At 38.9% G+C, this 17,928-nt stretch overlaps 1 protein-coding gene across 2 annotated transcripts in view; it reads left to right on the top strand.

Annotated features, from left to right (window-relative positions):
• The window catches only part of LOC139468208 (transmembrane protein 184B-like), a 49,059-nt gene extending 31,173 nt beyond the window's left edge, over nucleotides 1-17,886 (top strand). For both annotated transcript variants that reach the window (XM_071250026.1, XM_071250027.1), the window contains exons 3-8: nucleotides 6,733-6,898; nucleotides 8,566-8,656; nucleotides 8,830-8,905; nucleotides 9,578-9,669; nucleotides 10,055-10,224; nucleotides 10,684-17,886. In XM_071250026.1, the coding sequence (XP_071106127.1) occupies nucleotides 6,733-6,898; nucleotides 8,566-8,656; nucleotides 8,830-8,905; nucleotides 9,578-9,669; nucleotides 10,055-10,224; nucleotides 10,684-11,198 (1,110 nt within the window). In that variant the 3' untranslated portion in view covers nucleotides 11,199-17,886. The remainder of the gene's footprint in view (nucleotides 1-6,732; nucleotides 6,899-8,565; nucleotides 8,657-8,829; nucleotides 8,906-9,577; nucleotides 9,670-10,054; nucleotides 10,225-10,683) is intronic.
• Nucleotides 17,887-17,928: the final 42 nt, after the last annotated feature.

Raw genomic sequence — 17,928 nt, 5'->3', positions numbered from 1 at the left:
AAAAAACTATGATAGACAACCATGGAATTGCGTGTTTTTGAACTTGGTCTTTAGTGTGTTTCCTTCACACCTGCTTATTCAAGAAGTTCATTTATTTTAGCAACATTCAAAGGAACATTATTATTCTTATACGTTGTTTTACTGTCAGAAGATTATGTCTTCTGTACCATCAACATTATGTTGAATGCAAGGCAAGTATAAATATGAAGCTTCATCTGGCAGGCAGTTGTCACAGTCAGTGAAAGACACTGCACTGATGCCCGCAGGCTGGAGAGGTTTAAGTGTTACATGCTACCAGTTGTGGTGATGCTAATGACACAGTCACACATCACCCTGGGCCAACTGATGTAACAGATTAGCAGCATGGATCAGTTCACAGAGAACAAGGACAATACACTGGATGGCGGTCACAGCTAAGAGTCTTTACATGCTTACACTGAACTATCATTTAGATCTGGATTATCAAATAGGGAAATGTAAAAGTTGTTTTGTGTAGCAGCTAGTAGTTATGTGAGGGAAAGAGAATGATGTTAGATGGATTGAATCTGGAGCTGTCTACTTGTGATCAGTAAGCAGCTTTGTTTTAGGCTACATATGGACTGTCAGTATTTAGTTCAGGAAACATTTACGGGGCCTGAATTTTGAGTTCCAAGGAAACTAGTTATGAAAAAGGAGGCTAGGATCTATGGTGTGATGCTCATTTAGAGTTTACAGTAGGGTGGTCTGACAGTTGACTTCAGTTGATTGTTCTGGACTTTGTTAGTGTTATCCCTATTTGTCTGCCTCTGTGGTCTTGCAGTGTCTCAACTGAGAGCGGAAGGTCATGTTTGATCCCCAGCCCTGTCATACTAAAACACATTAAAAGATGGTACTTCTTGTAAACCCAACCTGGCACTCAGCATTAAGTGGCTAAAACAAGGACTGGCATGCTATTTCAGTGGGTAAACACTATAAAATCGGCTTTAGTCTGGACTAGTACAAGTAGCCACATGCACACACATGCATGAACGTTGCTATATAAGTGCAATAATCGTGGACACAACGATCAACCCCGTTTCACCACACCACCTTAACCCTATTTAGTGTTGTTTTTACAGAATGTTAACTGCTGATCTAAAGCAAGGACCAAAATGGTAGTGTTAACCGCTGATCTAAAGCAAGGATCATAATTTTAGCGTTAACCACTGATCTAAAGCAAGGATCAAAATGGTAGTGTTAACCGCTGATCTAAAGCAAGGATCAAAATGGTAGTGTTAACCGCTGATCTAAAGCAAGGATCAAAATGGTAGATTTGACCACAAGTATAAAACAAGGATCAAAATGGTAGTGTTAACCGCAGATCTAAAGCAAGGATCAAAATGGTAGTGTTAACCGCTGATCTAAAGCAAAGGTCCTAATGGTAGTGTTAACCGCTGATCTAAAGCAAAGGTCATAATGGTAGTGTTAACCGCTGATCTAAAGCAAAGGCCATAATGGTAGTGTTAACCGCTGATCTAAAGCAAAGGTCATAATGGTAGTGTTAACCACTTGTCTAAAGCAAAGGTTATAATGGTAGCGTTAACCGCTGATCTAAAGCAAGGATCAAAATGGTAGATTTGACCACTAGTCTAAAACAAGGATCAAAATGGTAGTGTTAACCGCTGATCTAAAGCAAGGATCAAAATGGTAGTGTTAACCACTGATCTAAAGCAAGGATCAAAATGGTAGTGTTAACCGCTGATCTAAAGCAAAGGTCCTAATGGTAGTGTTAACCGCTGATCTAAAGCAAAGGTCATAATGGTAGTGTTAACCGCTGATCTAAAGCAAAGGCCATAATGGTAGTGTTAACCGCTGATCTAAAGCAAAGGTCATAATGGTAGTGTTAACCACTTGTCTAAAGCAAAGGTTATAATGGTAGCGTTAACCGCTGATCTAAAGCAAGGATCAAAATGGTAGATTTGACCACTAGTCTAAAACAAGGATCAAAATGGTAGTGTTAACCGCTGATCTAAAGCAAGGATCAAAATGGTAGTGTTAACCACTGATCTAAAGCAAGGATCAAAATGGTAGTGTTAACCGCTGATCTAAAGCAAAGGTCCTAATGGTAGTGTTAACCGCTGATCTAAAGCAAAGGTCATAATGGTAGTGTTAACCGCTGATCTAAAGCAAAGGCCATAATGGTAGTGTTAACCGCTGATCTAAAGCAAAGGTCATAATGGTAGTGTTAACCACTTGTCTAAAGCAAAGGTTATAATGGTAGCGTTAACCGCTGATCTAAAGCAAGGATCAAAATGGTAGCATTGACCACTGGTGCAAAGCAAGGGTCAAAATGGTAGCAATGACCACTATAGGGCTGGGACGGATAACTCAGGTCCTGAGTAGGACCCGGCTACCCACAGGACTACCCGGACCACATGGTTAGTCACGTGATATATTGTTTAATGACAAAAACTCACTAAAGCTCAGTGGTTACACTACAAGTCGCTAATGTTCACATTTCTTTCTGACGATGCACACATTTCTTTTGACTTGTAAATGTTTGAGTAGAGATAAAGCTTCAGTCAACTTCAGTCAACTTCAGTCAACTTCAGTGAACGCATGATCTGATTGTTTGATACATGTATCTGAATAGTTTTAGCCAGGGCTGTTGTAAAACAATTACCTGAATCAGACATTTTGTTCCCTACTCTTGAGACTTGCAGTGGGTACTGGGTAGGGTTGGGTACCCGGGTAGTAAATTTGGACTCATCCCAGCCCTATTTGTGGTCGTCTAAAGAACCCTGGACTAGTATTTTCCTACTTTACTTTGTGTAACCATGCATGTTTCATACACATTCTTTCTTTTAAAGCTCTTTGTGTGACTGTGTATGCAGTACAGACTATCAGTAGCAACATGCTTCTTGCGTTGGATGCAAAGGCCGTCTATAAATGTATATGTAAGTGTCAGAGTGACACCACTATGGCCATTGTTCGTTAAGCTTGTCAAACTTGTTGCCCGGAGCATGTTTCACGCCCACTATCACTTCCTGCACAAGCACCTGTAAAAATGCCACAGACATGAGAGCAAATATGCAGTGGTATACAGGGTTAGAAACTTAACAGTTTTCGTCCACTAGTCCTTATAATAATAACATATAGCAAGACCCTTAAAAAGGGCAAATTTCTACCAGTCTTTATGAAACCTTTACCATTGGGCAGTTTGCTAAGGACTATAGGACTAGTGCCAATTTCTAACGCTGGGTATACCTTATATATGGCACCTGATAATGCAAGATTCCTAATTCAAAAATTCTTCAAAATCTAAATATGCAACCCTTAACGCCCCCTCTGGTTGCTTCTTCTTCCAGACAAACCCCTCCTTCCATCTTTGGCAATCTCACTATATGGCTTGGCAGGCCCTTGTGCGAAATATGCATAATGTCAGAAAGCACACGTAAAATCTCCAAATCAGCTGCAGCAGCAAACAAATACTTGTATTTCTGGCGTCAAATACTACAGCAAATACCTTCTAGAACTGAACATTTCTATCATGAAGTGGTATTATTGTATTCTTAGCGCCCTCTCATTTCAATTTTTGCTACAAAAGATGGTGTCCAATACCGAAAAGATAAAGAAAAGTTAAAAGAAGTTTGAAAGGTAGCAAAAAAAACCTATTTGATGAGCAGGGGGTTATGTGTGTGTGTGTGTTGTGAATTAGCTCGGCAGTACTTTGTGGTTTTCATGATTCATTCACAAATAGGCTTCATACAGCTATCAGAATAGAAACTACTTTAAAATTAAGAAAATTTCACACAAACTGTTGACACCATCAGTTCAATAATAAATGATAATAGTGGCAAGACTTTCTGCTTAACTTTATAGAAGTATGATGTGGTCATTTTCTCGAACTCAGAACACAACTGGATATACAGTACTCAAACAGTCTGTGACTAGCCACTAGTCCGAAGCCTTAGTCTAGAAATCTCAGCTAATAAAATCCATATGATGACACTCAGATGTACTCATTGATTCCAAGAGCCAAGTTAGGACTAGTAAACTCAAAAGTTATCGGCAAAGATTGTTCAATATATATTTTGCAGTGTAACAGTAATATAAAGTAATTAGTGCTTGTATTTTGCATTGCTCCAACCAACACCATCTGGATTAAATGATTGAACTGAGTCTGATGACAGCCAAACGTGTTTCACTTTTATCATGGTGTGCTGATAGCTGGAGGAGGCGTACTAGATAATAATGATATATTGAGGCAGCTTACACCAGCTAATACTACAGTAAAGAGGTTAACTCCAGGTTTAGCAGAACTCCAGAAATATCACTTGAGGAAGAACATGAATGGGTTTCACCATACCAAAAGCTGAATGTATGCAGGCTTGTCCTGCTAGTATGAAGAGTGAATGAAAATTGTTTTACACCAAGTTTAGCAGTAGACCAGCGGTGTCACTTGAGGCTGTTGGTGGTCAAACAGAACTGTCAGCCTGTCTGTTTTTTAAGACCACACTCAGCAATATTCCAGCCATATGACAGCTGCCAGTAAGTGATCGAGTCTGGGCCAGACAAACCTGTAATTGATATTCAGTGTCCCAGGCTATCAGGGTATGATGACACACAATCAGCCGAGTCACCAAGTCTGACCACCCGATCATTTAGCCACCTCAATAATGATTTCAATTTTCAAGTGGCTTGTTCAAAAGTATGGAAGGCTCCCAACATTCCTGGTTTCCCCTGTTGGCAGGGTAGGCAGGTATAGGGTCCCTTGAATACAAGACCTTCTGATGCATGAGTAGGCTGGATCAGTGGCTCAGTCAAACCATTGTTGCCAGGGTAAACATGACCTATTCTGTTTTTTGGCACATCCCTTTAATAGCATGGTACTGTATATTCAGCATGAGGCTCTAGGGATCCATTCTATCCTAGGATTGCAATAAATTTATGTGTCCAGTTCCACAAGACAACTGTATCGCTGCAACTGTCGTAAATTAGTGTTATATAATGGTAGTTGCGATAGCTGTAGCACAAAGATCACTTGAGGATGCATTGCCAGGGCTATTATTCTCTTATTAGTGTTCCATGTGGGATATAAAATCTGTGCTGGAAGTCTACCCAACGCCATACGAACATTAGGCGAGATCTGAGTTCATTCGTCATTATTGCATCTGATACATGATAGCACAGCACAAACAAAAGATTAGAAATCTATGGTAGAAATTCATCTCTGAAATAGTCATAAGCAGATAAGAGAGTTGCAATGGTAAGAGATCCACGTTGCAGGTAGCATTGTAGTGAATTTGGTCAGGTTTCCGACTGAGGATTACCAAAATGGCCGTGGACATTGACACCCTGCTGCCTGACAGCCTGGAGCTAGAGTTCTGTGAGGCCGCTGCCAACACTACATCTAATCTGTATTGATTAAAGATCTGAAATTCCTCAACAGTCTTTGATTGTAAAAATGTAAACATTGTCTGTTGTGAAAGGCTGGTGAGAAAAGGTTTAATGACTCTGGATTGAGAAGTGTCTCTTCAGTGTCAGAATCTGGGATTCCATCACATTAGATTGCACTTTTGATGAAGCTTTGTATGAATTACAGAGAAGACTCGTAAATGACGCTATCAATGCCTTACAGCCCAATGCCTAAACAAGTGTTCACATCTAAACTGTTTCTGAATGAAACATTATTATTGAGGTGAAATTGTAGATATGATATCATCCGTCCCTGTCTTGTTTATTAATGTTTCTTTGTGTGTGAAGAATCGGTTACACAGTCTTGGTGAAAAGCAGTGGTGTTACAATCAATAATTCTATTTGAGATAAGATTTTGTGTTGTATCTGTGTGAGTATGAGAGCAAGCATGATATCTTGTGTTAATAAGGAAGTGTTTAACCTTATCTAGAGATAATGATTTTACAGTGAAAATCTTTGTGTTTTGTCAATAATTAGTTTTATTCATAAGATAAATAGGTTAGCCACTCAAAAACAATACATTTTTCCTGGTTTAAGTGAATAATATGTGACTTGAATACGCAGCCAAAGCCTGAATTGTAAGAATGGATGCATTGGCTCAGTGAGGTCAATTCACAATACATTTTGATGTCATGGATACTAGGAGTAGGACAATAGATCATCAGAGGATATATAATATTTTACGTCTCAATACAAGTATCGGTCACACACTAAGTAAAACATATCGATATCTTACATGTATTCTTTAATAAATGTTACACCAAACACTAATTGTCACTAGTGAAAATATTTTCATTCATTGCACTATACATGACACTGCCCACTGTAAACTGTCCGTGTGCCAGGTATCTGGCCATACTGTCTATGAAAAAAATGGCTTATGCACCACAGATAAGATGTTTGTCTATTTGTTCTTAACGCCACACTCAGCAATATTCCAGCTACATGACGGTAGTACAGAGCACTTGCAAGTGTTGTGATACAAATCGGATCGTGAGCAAGGTACCGTGATACGTATCAGATCACACTGTTGGAGTATCGTCCAAGCTTTACTGAATACATACGTATCAGAAACATTGAGTTATGAGGCTGTTCCTTGAACGGAGTAAACAAATGACAAAGAAGGATTATACCAGTTATATAATATATATATGTTATATTGCTTCATGCAGTATTTAGACTTACCAGAGTTCCATGCAATGAAGTTTCACTATAGTTTATTTTCAGTAGAATTTTTCGCCAGTTTTGGTGTTTTGTGTGAGAGAGTTTGTTAATGATTTTTATTGTTAATTCCAGATTTATCTTCATCTCCGCTACTACACTTGCCCCAATGAGCAGCGATGGATTGTGCGTGTGCTGTTCATCGTGCCCATCTACTCTTTCGACTCATTTCTCAGTCTCATGTTCTTCAACAATGACAGTTACTACGTCTACTTTGACAGTATCCGGGATTGCTATGAAGGTAAAACAAGGCCTTTTTTCTCTCGTATCTTATGACCCATAAAGATCTGGGTTAGAATAGGTCTTCAGCAACCCATGCTTGCCGTAAAAGGCGACTATGCTTGTCGTAACAAGATTGGGTGGTCAGGCTCGCTGACTTGGTTGATGCATTTCATCATATCCCAACTATGTGGGTCGATGCTCATGATGTCAATCACTGGATTGTCTGGTCCGAACTCAGTTATTTACAGACCTTCGTCATATTGCTGGAATAACGCTGAGTGCAGTGTTCAACAACAGTCAACATCAACAACATGTTATTTTATGGCCGAGAGATAAAATAAGTTGTCTCCCTTGTCATGATATTTACTCGGGAGAGATTACTTGTAATTCCCCATAGCTAAGATGTATGGGTCATGATTGTGGGCTTTCCATTCGCCTACGAAGACCAATCTCCATGTTAATTTCTTAACAAGTACCACTTTGTAATGAAAGAGGCTCTGTTGCTTATATTTTAATGAGAAATATCTTATCATGTCTTGAAAAATCATGAAATTTGGACAACTTGCAAGGTATATGTCTGCCCTCTTGAACAATAATGTGGTAACTTTTAAAAGCAAGAGTGTTTATTGTGTTGTATAGTATCAATCATCATCAATACTCATGGGCTTGAATACATTCTTCCACCATCCATCAATATGTACGAGTTATTGTCATCGTTAACCAACAAATCAAGCCCTGCTTCTAGTAAGAGGGATACAGGCGAGTTCTCTGACCATTGAGGACCTGGTTACGTGGGGTGAATGGCAATGTTTCCTGCATGCATAGGTGGGGAGCATGTGTCATAATCTTGTGGCCATCAGCTCTACATTGCTTCACTGTCTGGCAGTGGTAGGGCTCCCAGAAGGTTCATTCACAGTTGGACTGGTTGACCTCTGTGAGGTATGACCGCCTCCGTGGTCTAGTGGTAGAGCGTCCGCCAGGAGAGCGGAAGGTCCGGATTTCGATCCCCGACCACGTCATACCAAAAGAGGGGGCTAAAACAATTACTGGTCGGCTCGGAGTCAGTATACTGTGTCCGAGTGGGGTATTCATGTTAAACTGCGGCATGATATCTCAGTGAGCTAGCACTATAAATCAGCATCAGTCCAGACTAGTACAAGCAGCCACACAAACACACACACGTACATGCACGTCACTATATAAGTGCAATAATCTTGGACGCGACGTTAAACCCCATTTCACCTTACCTCTGTGAGGTATACACAGCATCATTGCATGAGACACATCACAGCCAAAATTGATTTTAAAAGTGGATGTATATACTGTGTCTCCAAGTCAGCAGTTTAATGTGTCCACTACTGAATCCAACTTGGCAGGCCAAACCATCACAATTTAGTATTCATTGGAAACGAAATATGTAATTTGGTCATACCTGTTGCAACGGTCCAGGCCTGGGTTTGATTCCAAACATGGGTACAATGTGTGCAACCCATTCCTGGTGTCCCCAGCCATGATATTGCTAAAAGCAGCATAAAACCACTCACTCACTCACTCACTCACTCACTCACTCACTCACGGAAAGCTTGCAAACAGTGTGTCCTTTTCAACCAAAGTCATGGTACAATAATTGATTTTCATGAAAGTGTGCATGTTTCGGTGAGTAAAAGCTCTTTCCTGATATTGCAGCGTTTGTGATATACAGCTTCCTGAGTCTGTGCTATGAGTACCTGGGAGGTGAAGGGGCTATTATGTCTGAAATTCGGGGGAAGCCCATCAGGTAAGCTTGCCATGTTTTGAGTTTTTCCATTTATATCTAAATATAGATCAATTTAAAACTCTGACTAAATGAATTTGAGAAGCTGTGATTGTTATTTTATTGTTACAATGAGGATTTAAAGATGTTCGTAGCCATGTCTGAACTTTACTGTAAAAGTTGCCTCCCCTCCACAGGTCCAGCTGGTTGTGGTGCACCTGTTGCCTTGCTGGCAGGCAGTACACGATTGGTTTCCTCAGGTTCTGCAAGCAGGTAAGCATGGGAACATCATGGGGTGAAAAGTGAAAGTATTGGCAGGAAAGCTGTCACATAGCAGTGGAAATCCAAATATTTTTTTTGGTTTTAACTCATTTTTACATGTGTGTGTTGAATTTGTACCATGTTGACGCTGTGTGCATGTAGTTTATGCTGTATCTTGTAGTAACTAAATTGATGATGGTATGTTTAACATAACCCAGGTTAGAATAGGTCTTCAGCAACCCATGCAACTATGCTTGTCATAAGAGGCGATTAACAGAAACGGGTGGTCAGATTCGCCGACTTGGTTGATGCATGTCATCGAGTCCCAATTGCGTGAATCGATGCTCATGATGTCAATGATTGTCTGGTCCAAACTCAATTACTTTACAGTTTGCCATCATATAGCTGGAATATTGCTGAGTGCGGCGTAAAACAACAATCAACATCAACAACATTTTTTGTTTTGGCCAAGAGACAATCAAACAAACAAACAAATACTGTAAAATCAGTCAATCAAGTCACAAACTAATTTTTGTCTAGAACATGACAGACTTTGAACTCTGAAGATGTGGTATACATGTTCAGCAAAGACTTTATAAATATTTGGGTTTGCTATGTTTGACCATGAGGGTATTTTCGTTGCCAGCACATCTATAAATGGGTTAAAATGTCTTGTTTTGCCAGGCCACGCTTCAGTTCTGCATCATCAAACCAGTGATGGCCGTCCTGACTCTTATCCTGCAGGCCTTCAGTCTGTACAAGGACGGAAACTTCTCGTGAGTTGGTTTCCCATACTTTTGTAACATTTAGTTCCGATATTTACAGATTTCCAGTGAAATATGTTTCCAGGATATGTATATGCATCGGATTTCTGAAGATGTTCTTAACAGATGGATCTGGGTTTAGAGAATTGGTCATTAGCTCTCTGTCCATTCATGTAAGATAGAACCTAGGATAAGCTTAATGGAGACATTATTCACAATTAGGTAGAACTGACTGGAAATCGTGATAACATTCTGACTACTTCATAGAGTGTTTAGGTCATTGACCATGGGTCACCCTGGAACTGAATGTCAAGATCCTATTTATTTGGTGGCGTGTTAAAAGTGCATATTTATTGGGCAATTGTACAACATCCTAAGATGTGATGTTTGATGTCAGACATGGTGGTGGCTACCTGTACATCACCATCATCTACAACATCTCGGTGTCCCTGGCGCTGTACGGCCTGATCCTGTTCTACAACGCAACCAAGGAGCTCCTCAGCCCATACGAGCCAATCCTCAAGTTCTGCATCATCAAGTCTGTCATCTTCTTGTCCTTCTGGCAGGGTAAGACAACGCAAACACCTCCTAGCTGATTTGAATTCTGTGAGCTGTTTCGGTCCTTGTTTGTAGTTTCCCATCTACTGGCACACAGAATGCAATAACCATTCCTAAGTTCTCATGTAAACATGTGTAATAATGCAATCAGCAACTTGTTTGCCTGGCCTTGACTTTATTAGATACAGCACGGCACAATATTGCCTCTGGTGGTTTAAAGGGTTTTGCAACCAGCCCCTGGTCTGCCTACCCCAGACTTTATGATGTACAGGCTGGCACACAATACAGCATATCAAACCATATTAACTGCACTCACTATCAACACTCGCTTGCCTGACCGGCATGGTATTGTTCACAGACCAATGTCGCTGCTAGATTATTGTTGACAGCTGCAGAACATCACCATCAGTCAGTGACTCACTCAATTCAATTCCATCTATGCTCACACTGCAGTTCAATTTCCTGCAGGTGTTGTCCTTGCTATCCTTGAGAAGACAGAAGTGATCAGTCCAATCTTTGCTGAAGGCAACCAGCTGAAGGTGGGAGTGGGTACGGTATCTGCAGGCTGGCAAAACTTCCTCATCTGTGCGGAGATGTTCATGGCAGCCATTGCCCTGCGCTTCGCCTTCCCACACAGCATCTACAGCTCTGCACCGGCAGCCACCCATGGCCGCACCGTGTCCCTCCAGAGCATCTCCTCCAGCCTGAAGGAGACCATGAACCCCCGCGACATCATGCAGGACGCCATCCACAACTTCCACCCCCAGTACCAGCAGTACACCCAGCACGGCATGAAGCCGCCCAAGGAGGATGAGTTCAACGAATCCGGCGCCTGGCCACATGACCCTTACCAGCGTGGACGACCTCAACAGAACGGAAATGCTGCCCCTCCACAACCTGGGCAGCAGACCACAGCCACTCCCAACAAGAACCGATTTAATGAAAAGACAACCCTTCTGAGTTCTGACGACGAGTTCCAGTGAAGGATTGATCGTCTCAATGGCAGCTGACTGATAATGGACCATTGTGGGCTGGCTGTGTCTGTCAGTTAGGATATACTTGGTTGTTATGTGAAACTCTCCCACAATTTACATGTGACTAAACAATGTCTATACCAAGCATGCTCTGTTGGACATCCTAATACACCATATATGCGTGTATGTCTCATAAGTGTACATCATGACAGCTGAGCAAACTAAACGGAACATGTACTTCCTTAACCAGCCACAGAGCTTATCAGAGCTATCAGTAGCCCCAAATTATTTTTGCAAAGAAATTGGAAGTGAATTTATCCAATCCAGAAAGTGAACTGTATAGTAGCTACAGATGTTGTGACCACATATGCAGTATCCATGTCGAAACAAGTAGAAGTGGTGAATACGATTTTCTCTTTCAAAGAAATTTTAGCCTACATGTCAGTAAAAAGATCAACATTTTGATGGGACTAGAAATCTAAGTTCATTGGATATATTGAACATTCACGTGCATATATGAATTAATTATCTTTTTAATATCTCACCCTATGAGCTTCATAAGCTGGACTTGGAATCCAGCTGCCTAAGCCTCTGTCATGGGAATGACATCTGTATGTGTTATGTATTATCGTTTACTTGGTGTTTGTGTACAGGTCTCTCTTGTAATGATTCCAAACAAATACTATTTTATCACCTCTGTGTTGTCGGCTGTATACTTCTTAGGCTGAAACAATACGCCACATGTTCCGCGATCCAATAAAATATCACATGATACATAGCTTCTCTATTTCATGTAACAGTATTATTGTTATCTTGATTTAACAAATGTTATCTTGATATAACAAAGACTTGTCTTGATTTAACAAAGAAATATCTTCATTTAAAAAGAATTGTCTTGATGTAACAAAGAATTATTTTGAATTAACAAAGAAAAGAAGCATCTTTTTTTCCAATATCATGCTTTCATGTCTAATAACCATGTGACTTTAGGACAACACCAATACATGATGACACTGAAAGATGGCAAAATGCTACGGTGAAAATGCCAATGTAGAACAGTGTCAGTTTGTAGACCATATGATGTGGAGAATGAATCATATCATCAAGTTTGACACGGCAGTGTATTGGTGAATTGTCTCAGCCTTTACTGTCTACATGTGCTGTCACTGTTAGAGGTATTAATGCTGAGTTACAATGCTGCTCGTCCTCTAGATGCCAGCGTGTTTCTAGGATGTCTGTTATCTAGGCTCTAGGCTCTTGTCATGCATGAATTCTATGGATATGTTAGTTGTCATCTGACTCGGATGAATAGCCTGTAGAGTTGGCCATGATTATTTCCATGTTAGATTGGACTCTTGTGTTATGTTGTGCCTGTTATTTTACTGGACTTTAATAGTATAGTTGTGTTACTGGAGGCAGAGTTGTACATACAAATGCTATTTTCTTAAATTGGAATGTTATATTTTCATTTAGCATGTGTTTTAAGGTTGTAAATTAGAACCTCTAAGAAAATATGGCAGTTTCATTGACAACAATTTATTGTAGATTTAATATAAGATGTAATCTGTGTGGGGCAAAACTTCTACTGTCATGTTAGAATCAGTGACAGTCTAGCATGCACATATTATAGTTAGAGGTCATTTGTTTTTTTCAGTCAATTTTGCTGTAGTTGTTGTTTTGCCAACTAACGATGGCAAACCTGTGCCATTGATTAATTGACGACAGTATGTCATTAACCTGAACACTTCTTTAATGAGCATGTCGTAACCATTAGCATCAATGATAAATTTATGTCCTTAAATTGTATATCTCTAGCTTTATATCACCATGACCCTTACAGCAAGATTCTGTCAATCACTAGCTTGATATAAATGTTATATCCATGGGTTGCAGCTTTGATAAGCTCAGGCTGTCACATACTCCGCTGTGTCGGTTTGCCCAGTGTAGAAGTACCCTTAGGGCAAGTAGAATTCTTGTTTTCCAAAGTGTGCTCCTGTGTTATCTTTGTTTGGGTGGTGAGAAATACGAGATGTTTTCCTGCTTTGTGAATTAGTGACAGATCCAAGGCACCCTTGTTACGCGGTAGGTCCTCTGTTGATGCTGTTTATGTGTGTCCATAGCAACCATTGTTTCTTTGCAGTCAAGGCAGGACGAATTATCAACTCAGGATACAATATTTGTGTTATGACTTTTTCAACATTTGTATTTAATTGCTGATGAAGGGTCTGTCTCGAAAGATTGAATATCATTTGTAGAGAATTAGGCAGCTGAATGTGGGTTGAAATAAATGATATACATTGGACAACTAGTGGTCATGCACATGGAACGAAAATAATCTTTTGAGACAATTCCTTGAGTATATATGCTTCCTGGTATGTGTGCAGTTGACAGTGTTTCTCTCCTGTAGACCAGGCTGGGGCTATCGATGTTTACTTGCACATTTAGAAAAAGTTCCAGATTTGTGATGTTGTAGATTAGGATGCAGTTTTGATGGTCAAGTTCTCAATGGTAAATGCCTGTATTTCATTCAGTTAGATTCCTGAAAGTCTATCATTCATCCTGTTTCTTAACATTCAGCCAAAGACCATGTTAATGAACATCAAATCACATCCAACTGTGAACACCTTTGTGAGTTACTTGCCCCTCACATGCAAGGGTTACAGGAGAACTGATGTGTATCTGTGCCGGTGTTGTTCCTTGTCAGATGAAGGTAATCACAACCGATGTAAACTTGCCAAATAGTTTTATGATTGATTCAAAAAGTTTATATTATTTGTTGTCAATCAAAATTAGTCAGTAAAAATCAATAGTATGCCTGCTACCATACAAGGCTGTTGACACTGGAATATTGTCCCCACCAGGTTGTCATGACATTGTGTTACACTGGATGTCATTGAGTAGAGCAAGAATATATTATTTTGGCCTTGTCTAGTAAAATTCATTTTGGTCTAGTAAGCCCAGCTAACGAAAGTCCATGATGATGATGTTAAAATATACCAACAATGATCCTGAGAACCAAGTTCAGGCCAGCTGACTTAAAGGTTTAATACACAGACTGTAACATCTTACAAGTTCAAAAAGACTTACGAATGGACACCGGTGGTTCCATGTGCTGCAGTTATCTCCCTTACCTACCAGGCTACTTGACATCGGTTTAGTTCCCACAGTGGTCAAAGTTATCCTTCTCTGTCAGCAGCAATGATGCAGTACTGAATGGTTTAACAATTGTGTAAAATGTCTGTAGATGGCCTCAACATGGATGTGATGCAGTGAAGTCTAATAATGTGAAGAAATACTGATCACAGCTGTATTGAACCGAATTCACTTGAAACTGATGGCGATAAGAGTTGAATACTATGTAATCTCTTCAGAGGACTCTGTGACACCTATCTACTACTTAAGCATCACTGAAGGTGTGTGAAAGTCCCCATTTGAAATACTGTTGGAATTCCTGCCTGTCATTATATTTGTTTCATTTACACCTGTTGTTTGTTATGTTGATATTAACCATGTGCAACATTGACAGCGTTAGAAATTGGCACTAGTCCTATTGTCCTTGCCAAACTGCCCAATAGTTAAGGTATCACAAGGATTATAGTCCTCGCAACTTGAAATAGAATCACGAAATATCGAAATGATTAATTAACAAAGATGGCTACATGTGTGCTAATACTCTTTGAGTGAAAACAATCCATTCCACTGATAAGAAATATTACTTACAGAAATGACAAACATTGCAGAGTGAGCTTTTCAAGAAGTATCCATTTTGCTAGCAATAAACATCATCATTGACTTTTGATTAGCATCCTGGTAAGCTTAGGCAGTCAGGTGACAGTATTTAGGGTATATTTAGCAGCCTGTGCAGTGTACGTTCATTACCAGCATGAACTGAAAGAACATGACGTGTAGATGTAGTATTTAAAACACTATTGACCAAATTCACTGCGAAGTATAACCACTAGCAGTCACCTGACTTGATTCTTACCCGGATTGTAATCACATGATCAAAACTTAGTGATGATATTTATCGTTAGCAAAATAGATATAGTCTTGAAATGCACTCTTTCCAATTTTTGTGATTACTGTAACTAATATTCAATATCCGCAGAATGGCTTGTTTTCACATCGTCATTAATAGCAGACACACAGCTGTCTGCGTTAATTAATCATTGAGATATTTTATGATTTTACATGTATTTCAAGTAGCGAGTACAGTAGGAATTTGTCATTTTTAAGGAGTTTGTTTTCTGTTATCCTTTTAAGGACTAGTGGACGAAACTTGTCAGCTTCTATCGCTGCATCGATATCATTAGTCGTGTGATATTGTCCCATAGCTGTGACTGTACTGTGGGACACAATGTCCCAGCATTAGATGTGTGCCTGTGCAGGTCCTACATGAGCATATCTTTAATAGAGAGGCAGGAGTTTATTCATTACATTGACCTGATTTTAAGATAACTATACTTGTAATTGAAGCTGTTCACAGTTTAATCTCTTGATAAATGTTGCATAAAGAAATATTACACAAAACATTTACTAATTCTATTAATAAGACTAAATCCAAATTTAGCACAAATTTGAAAATGTTTTTTGTTGATTTTATCACACAGCATAACAATATGAGTGCAAGTTATCTCACTAAACAGCTTGACACTGTTATTTATCATGCAAATAACCACTGCTCTGTCAGTAATATTGGCTTCAAGATATTTTAAGACAATTCTTTCAAGGTAATTCATGTTTCTTGTTTTCAATTTTACAGGATTATCTTCACAGTATATTGCTATAGAGTCAGCCTTAGTTTTTAGCTGAGCTACCATATCATTTCCCATTCATATCAGCAGAAAGTGGTATATGTATTATACAAATGAATGTGGATTTAACATTCTCAGTTTTATGTTTCATGTGTAAATAGTATTGTAAATGTGTCATGTTACTTGTTTTCTAGATGATTTTACACTTGAACACAGGCTTTAGTTAATGGCACAAGATGACAGATGTATGATGTTAGCAACTTTATCACCTGGAATAGTGACAGGTGGAACACGTTCAACCACATATCTTTCTTTAAGTCTGAAGAGGAAATAAGGATTTTGTAGAGATGAATCCAGAATTTTGGAAAAAGGATGTGCACACAAGCAACAAAAATATGCGATGTCATGGAACAAAATAACAACTATGCACATCCCTGCAGCCCCTGTGGGTCTGCCAGTGCTTTGCTAGATGTTTCATTTCGTTAATGTTGGAAACACTAACAATTACCCAAGTGAAAACCAACATGCATCATTGTTTAGAAATTTCTTTCACTGAAACATAAACTTTTCTTTGGCAGTGATACCTTCCAATTCCAACATCCAATTCACAGAATGCTATAATTCTGACATTTCATCTGATCATCCCACAAACAGTTCCATCTTTTCATAAATGTTATGGTTAATCCCACAAAGTATCATTTTGATGACATTACATTTCAATATTATGTGCTGCTACTAGCTGCTGATCACCCAAATGCATATCAGAAATTGAAGTGGCTGTGAAAGATAGTTTTATTGGTGTATTATTTCATCATTATCTTTCAATGTAAGGTCACAAACATCCTAATACAAACCTTACTGAGAAATAAGCTCTCATGTAATTGCAGTCAGTTTATGGCACCTGTTCCACCTTCAGTTCCAGCATTTATCACAATCAATGACACTGATGGTATTCCCAGATACATATTCAATTAATTCCACTTTTTGTGATTCTTATGTCATGGGGATTATGTCAGAAAACTTCAAGGTTGCTATCGAAAATAATTCTCAAATGAAGGAGAAGGGGAATTCTCTGTCATATTCTATACTGATGACCATCATTCTGAATATATTTTAGAAGAAATTACCTAAATGCCATTTTGTTACGGAAATATTTGTTTCAGGAAACCTATATTGAAAGATTAAGACAAATCCCCCCAAATAATTAATATCAATGTTTGGAATGAATTATTACATAAAATTCTCACTGTTTGCACTTCATGAGGAATTTTGAAAGAAAAGGTTTACCAATACCAAAGATTTAAAATTATTACATTGATAATAGTGATCACCCTTGTATATTTTTCTTTAATTTTTTTCATATAGCCCCTGAATCAAATACTTGCCATTAGAATCTCACTCACTTGTATGATGCGTCAGTGGCAGACATTTCTATTTTCACATTATATTCTACGTAAAACTTGTTTTATGTTTGCTATTGTGATAATGATAGATCAACATTTTATTGGTGTTTTGTTGCGTACTTCAGTGACCATGTCAACAAGAGTAATGTTGTGCTAGGGACCAGTGTATTACAACACCCTTCTGTGCAGGTATTGTCATTCAAGTCCCGCCATCAATATGTGATTTATTTTTTAAGTAGCAAATTATCTCATCATATGCAGTTGTGAAAGCATTTTCCGATGATATTTGTCACAAAATTTTATTTTTTTTCATGGTTTGAAGGTTGAATGAACTTTGAATTACTTTCAGTTCAGGATATTTGCTGTAATATCTGTAGAATGTTGCTTAGTTGTTAAGCTCTTAATACAAATTGTTCATTGTTTTTAGCTGTGTACATTGCTGGTGGGTGTTCTGTCACGTCCGAGTTGTAAAGTGTGATATATATATATATATATATATACAAATATATATATGAAAATAAAATTGTTGATCTTGTCTTACCAGCGTGTTCTTTCTGAGTGTCAGAAGGTGATGCATTGATT

This window comes from Haliotis cracherodii, unplaced genomic scaffold (genome assembly GCF_022045235.1).
Source record: "Haliotis cracherodii isolate W230 unplaced genomic scaffold, xgHalCrac1.p SCAF_2, whole genome shotgun sequence".
Lineage (NCBI taxonomy): Eukaryota > Metazoa > Mollusca > Gastropoda > Lepetellida > Haliotidae > Haliotis > Haliotis cracherodii.
The sequence above is the reverse complement of the archived record's forward strand: the minus strand, read 5'-3'. Positions and strand labels throughout refer to the sequence as shown.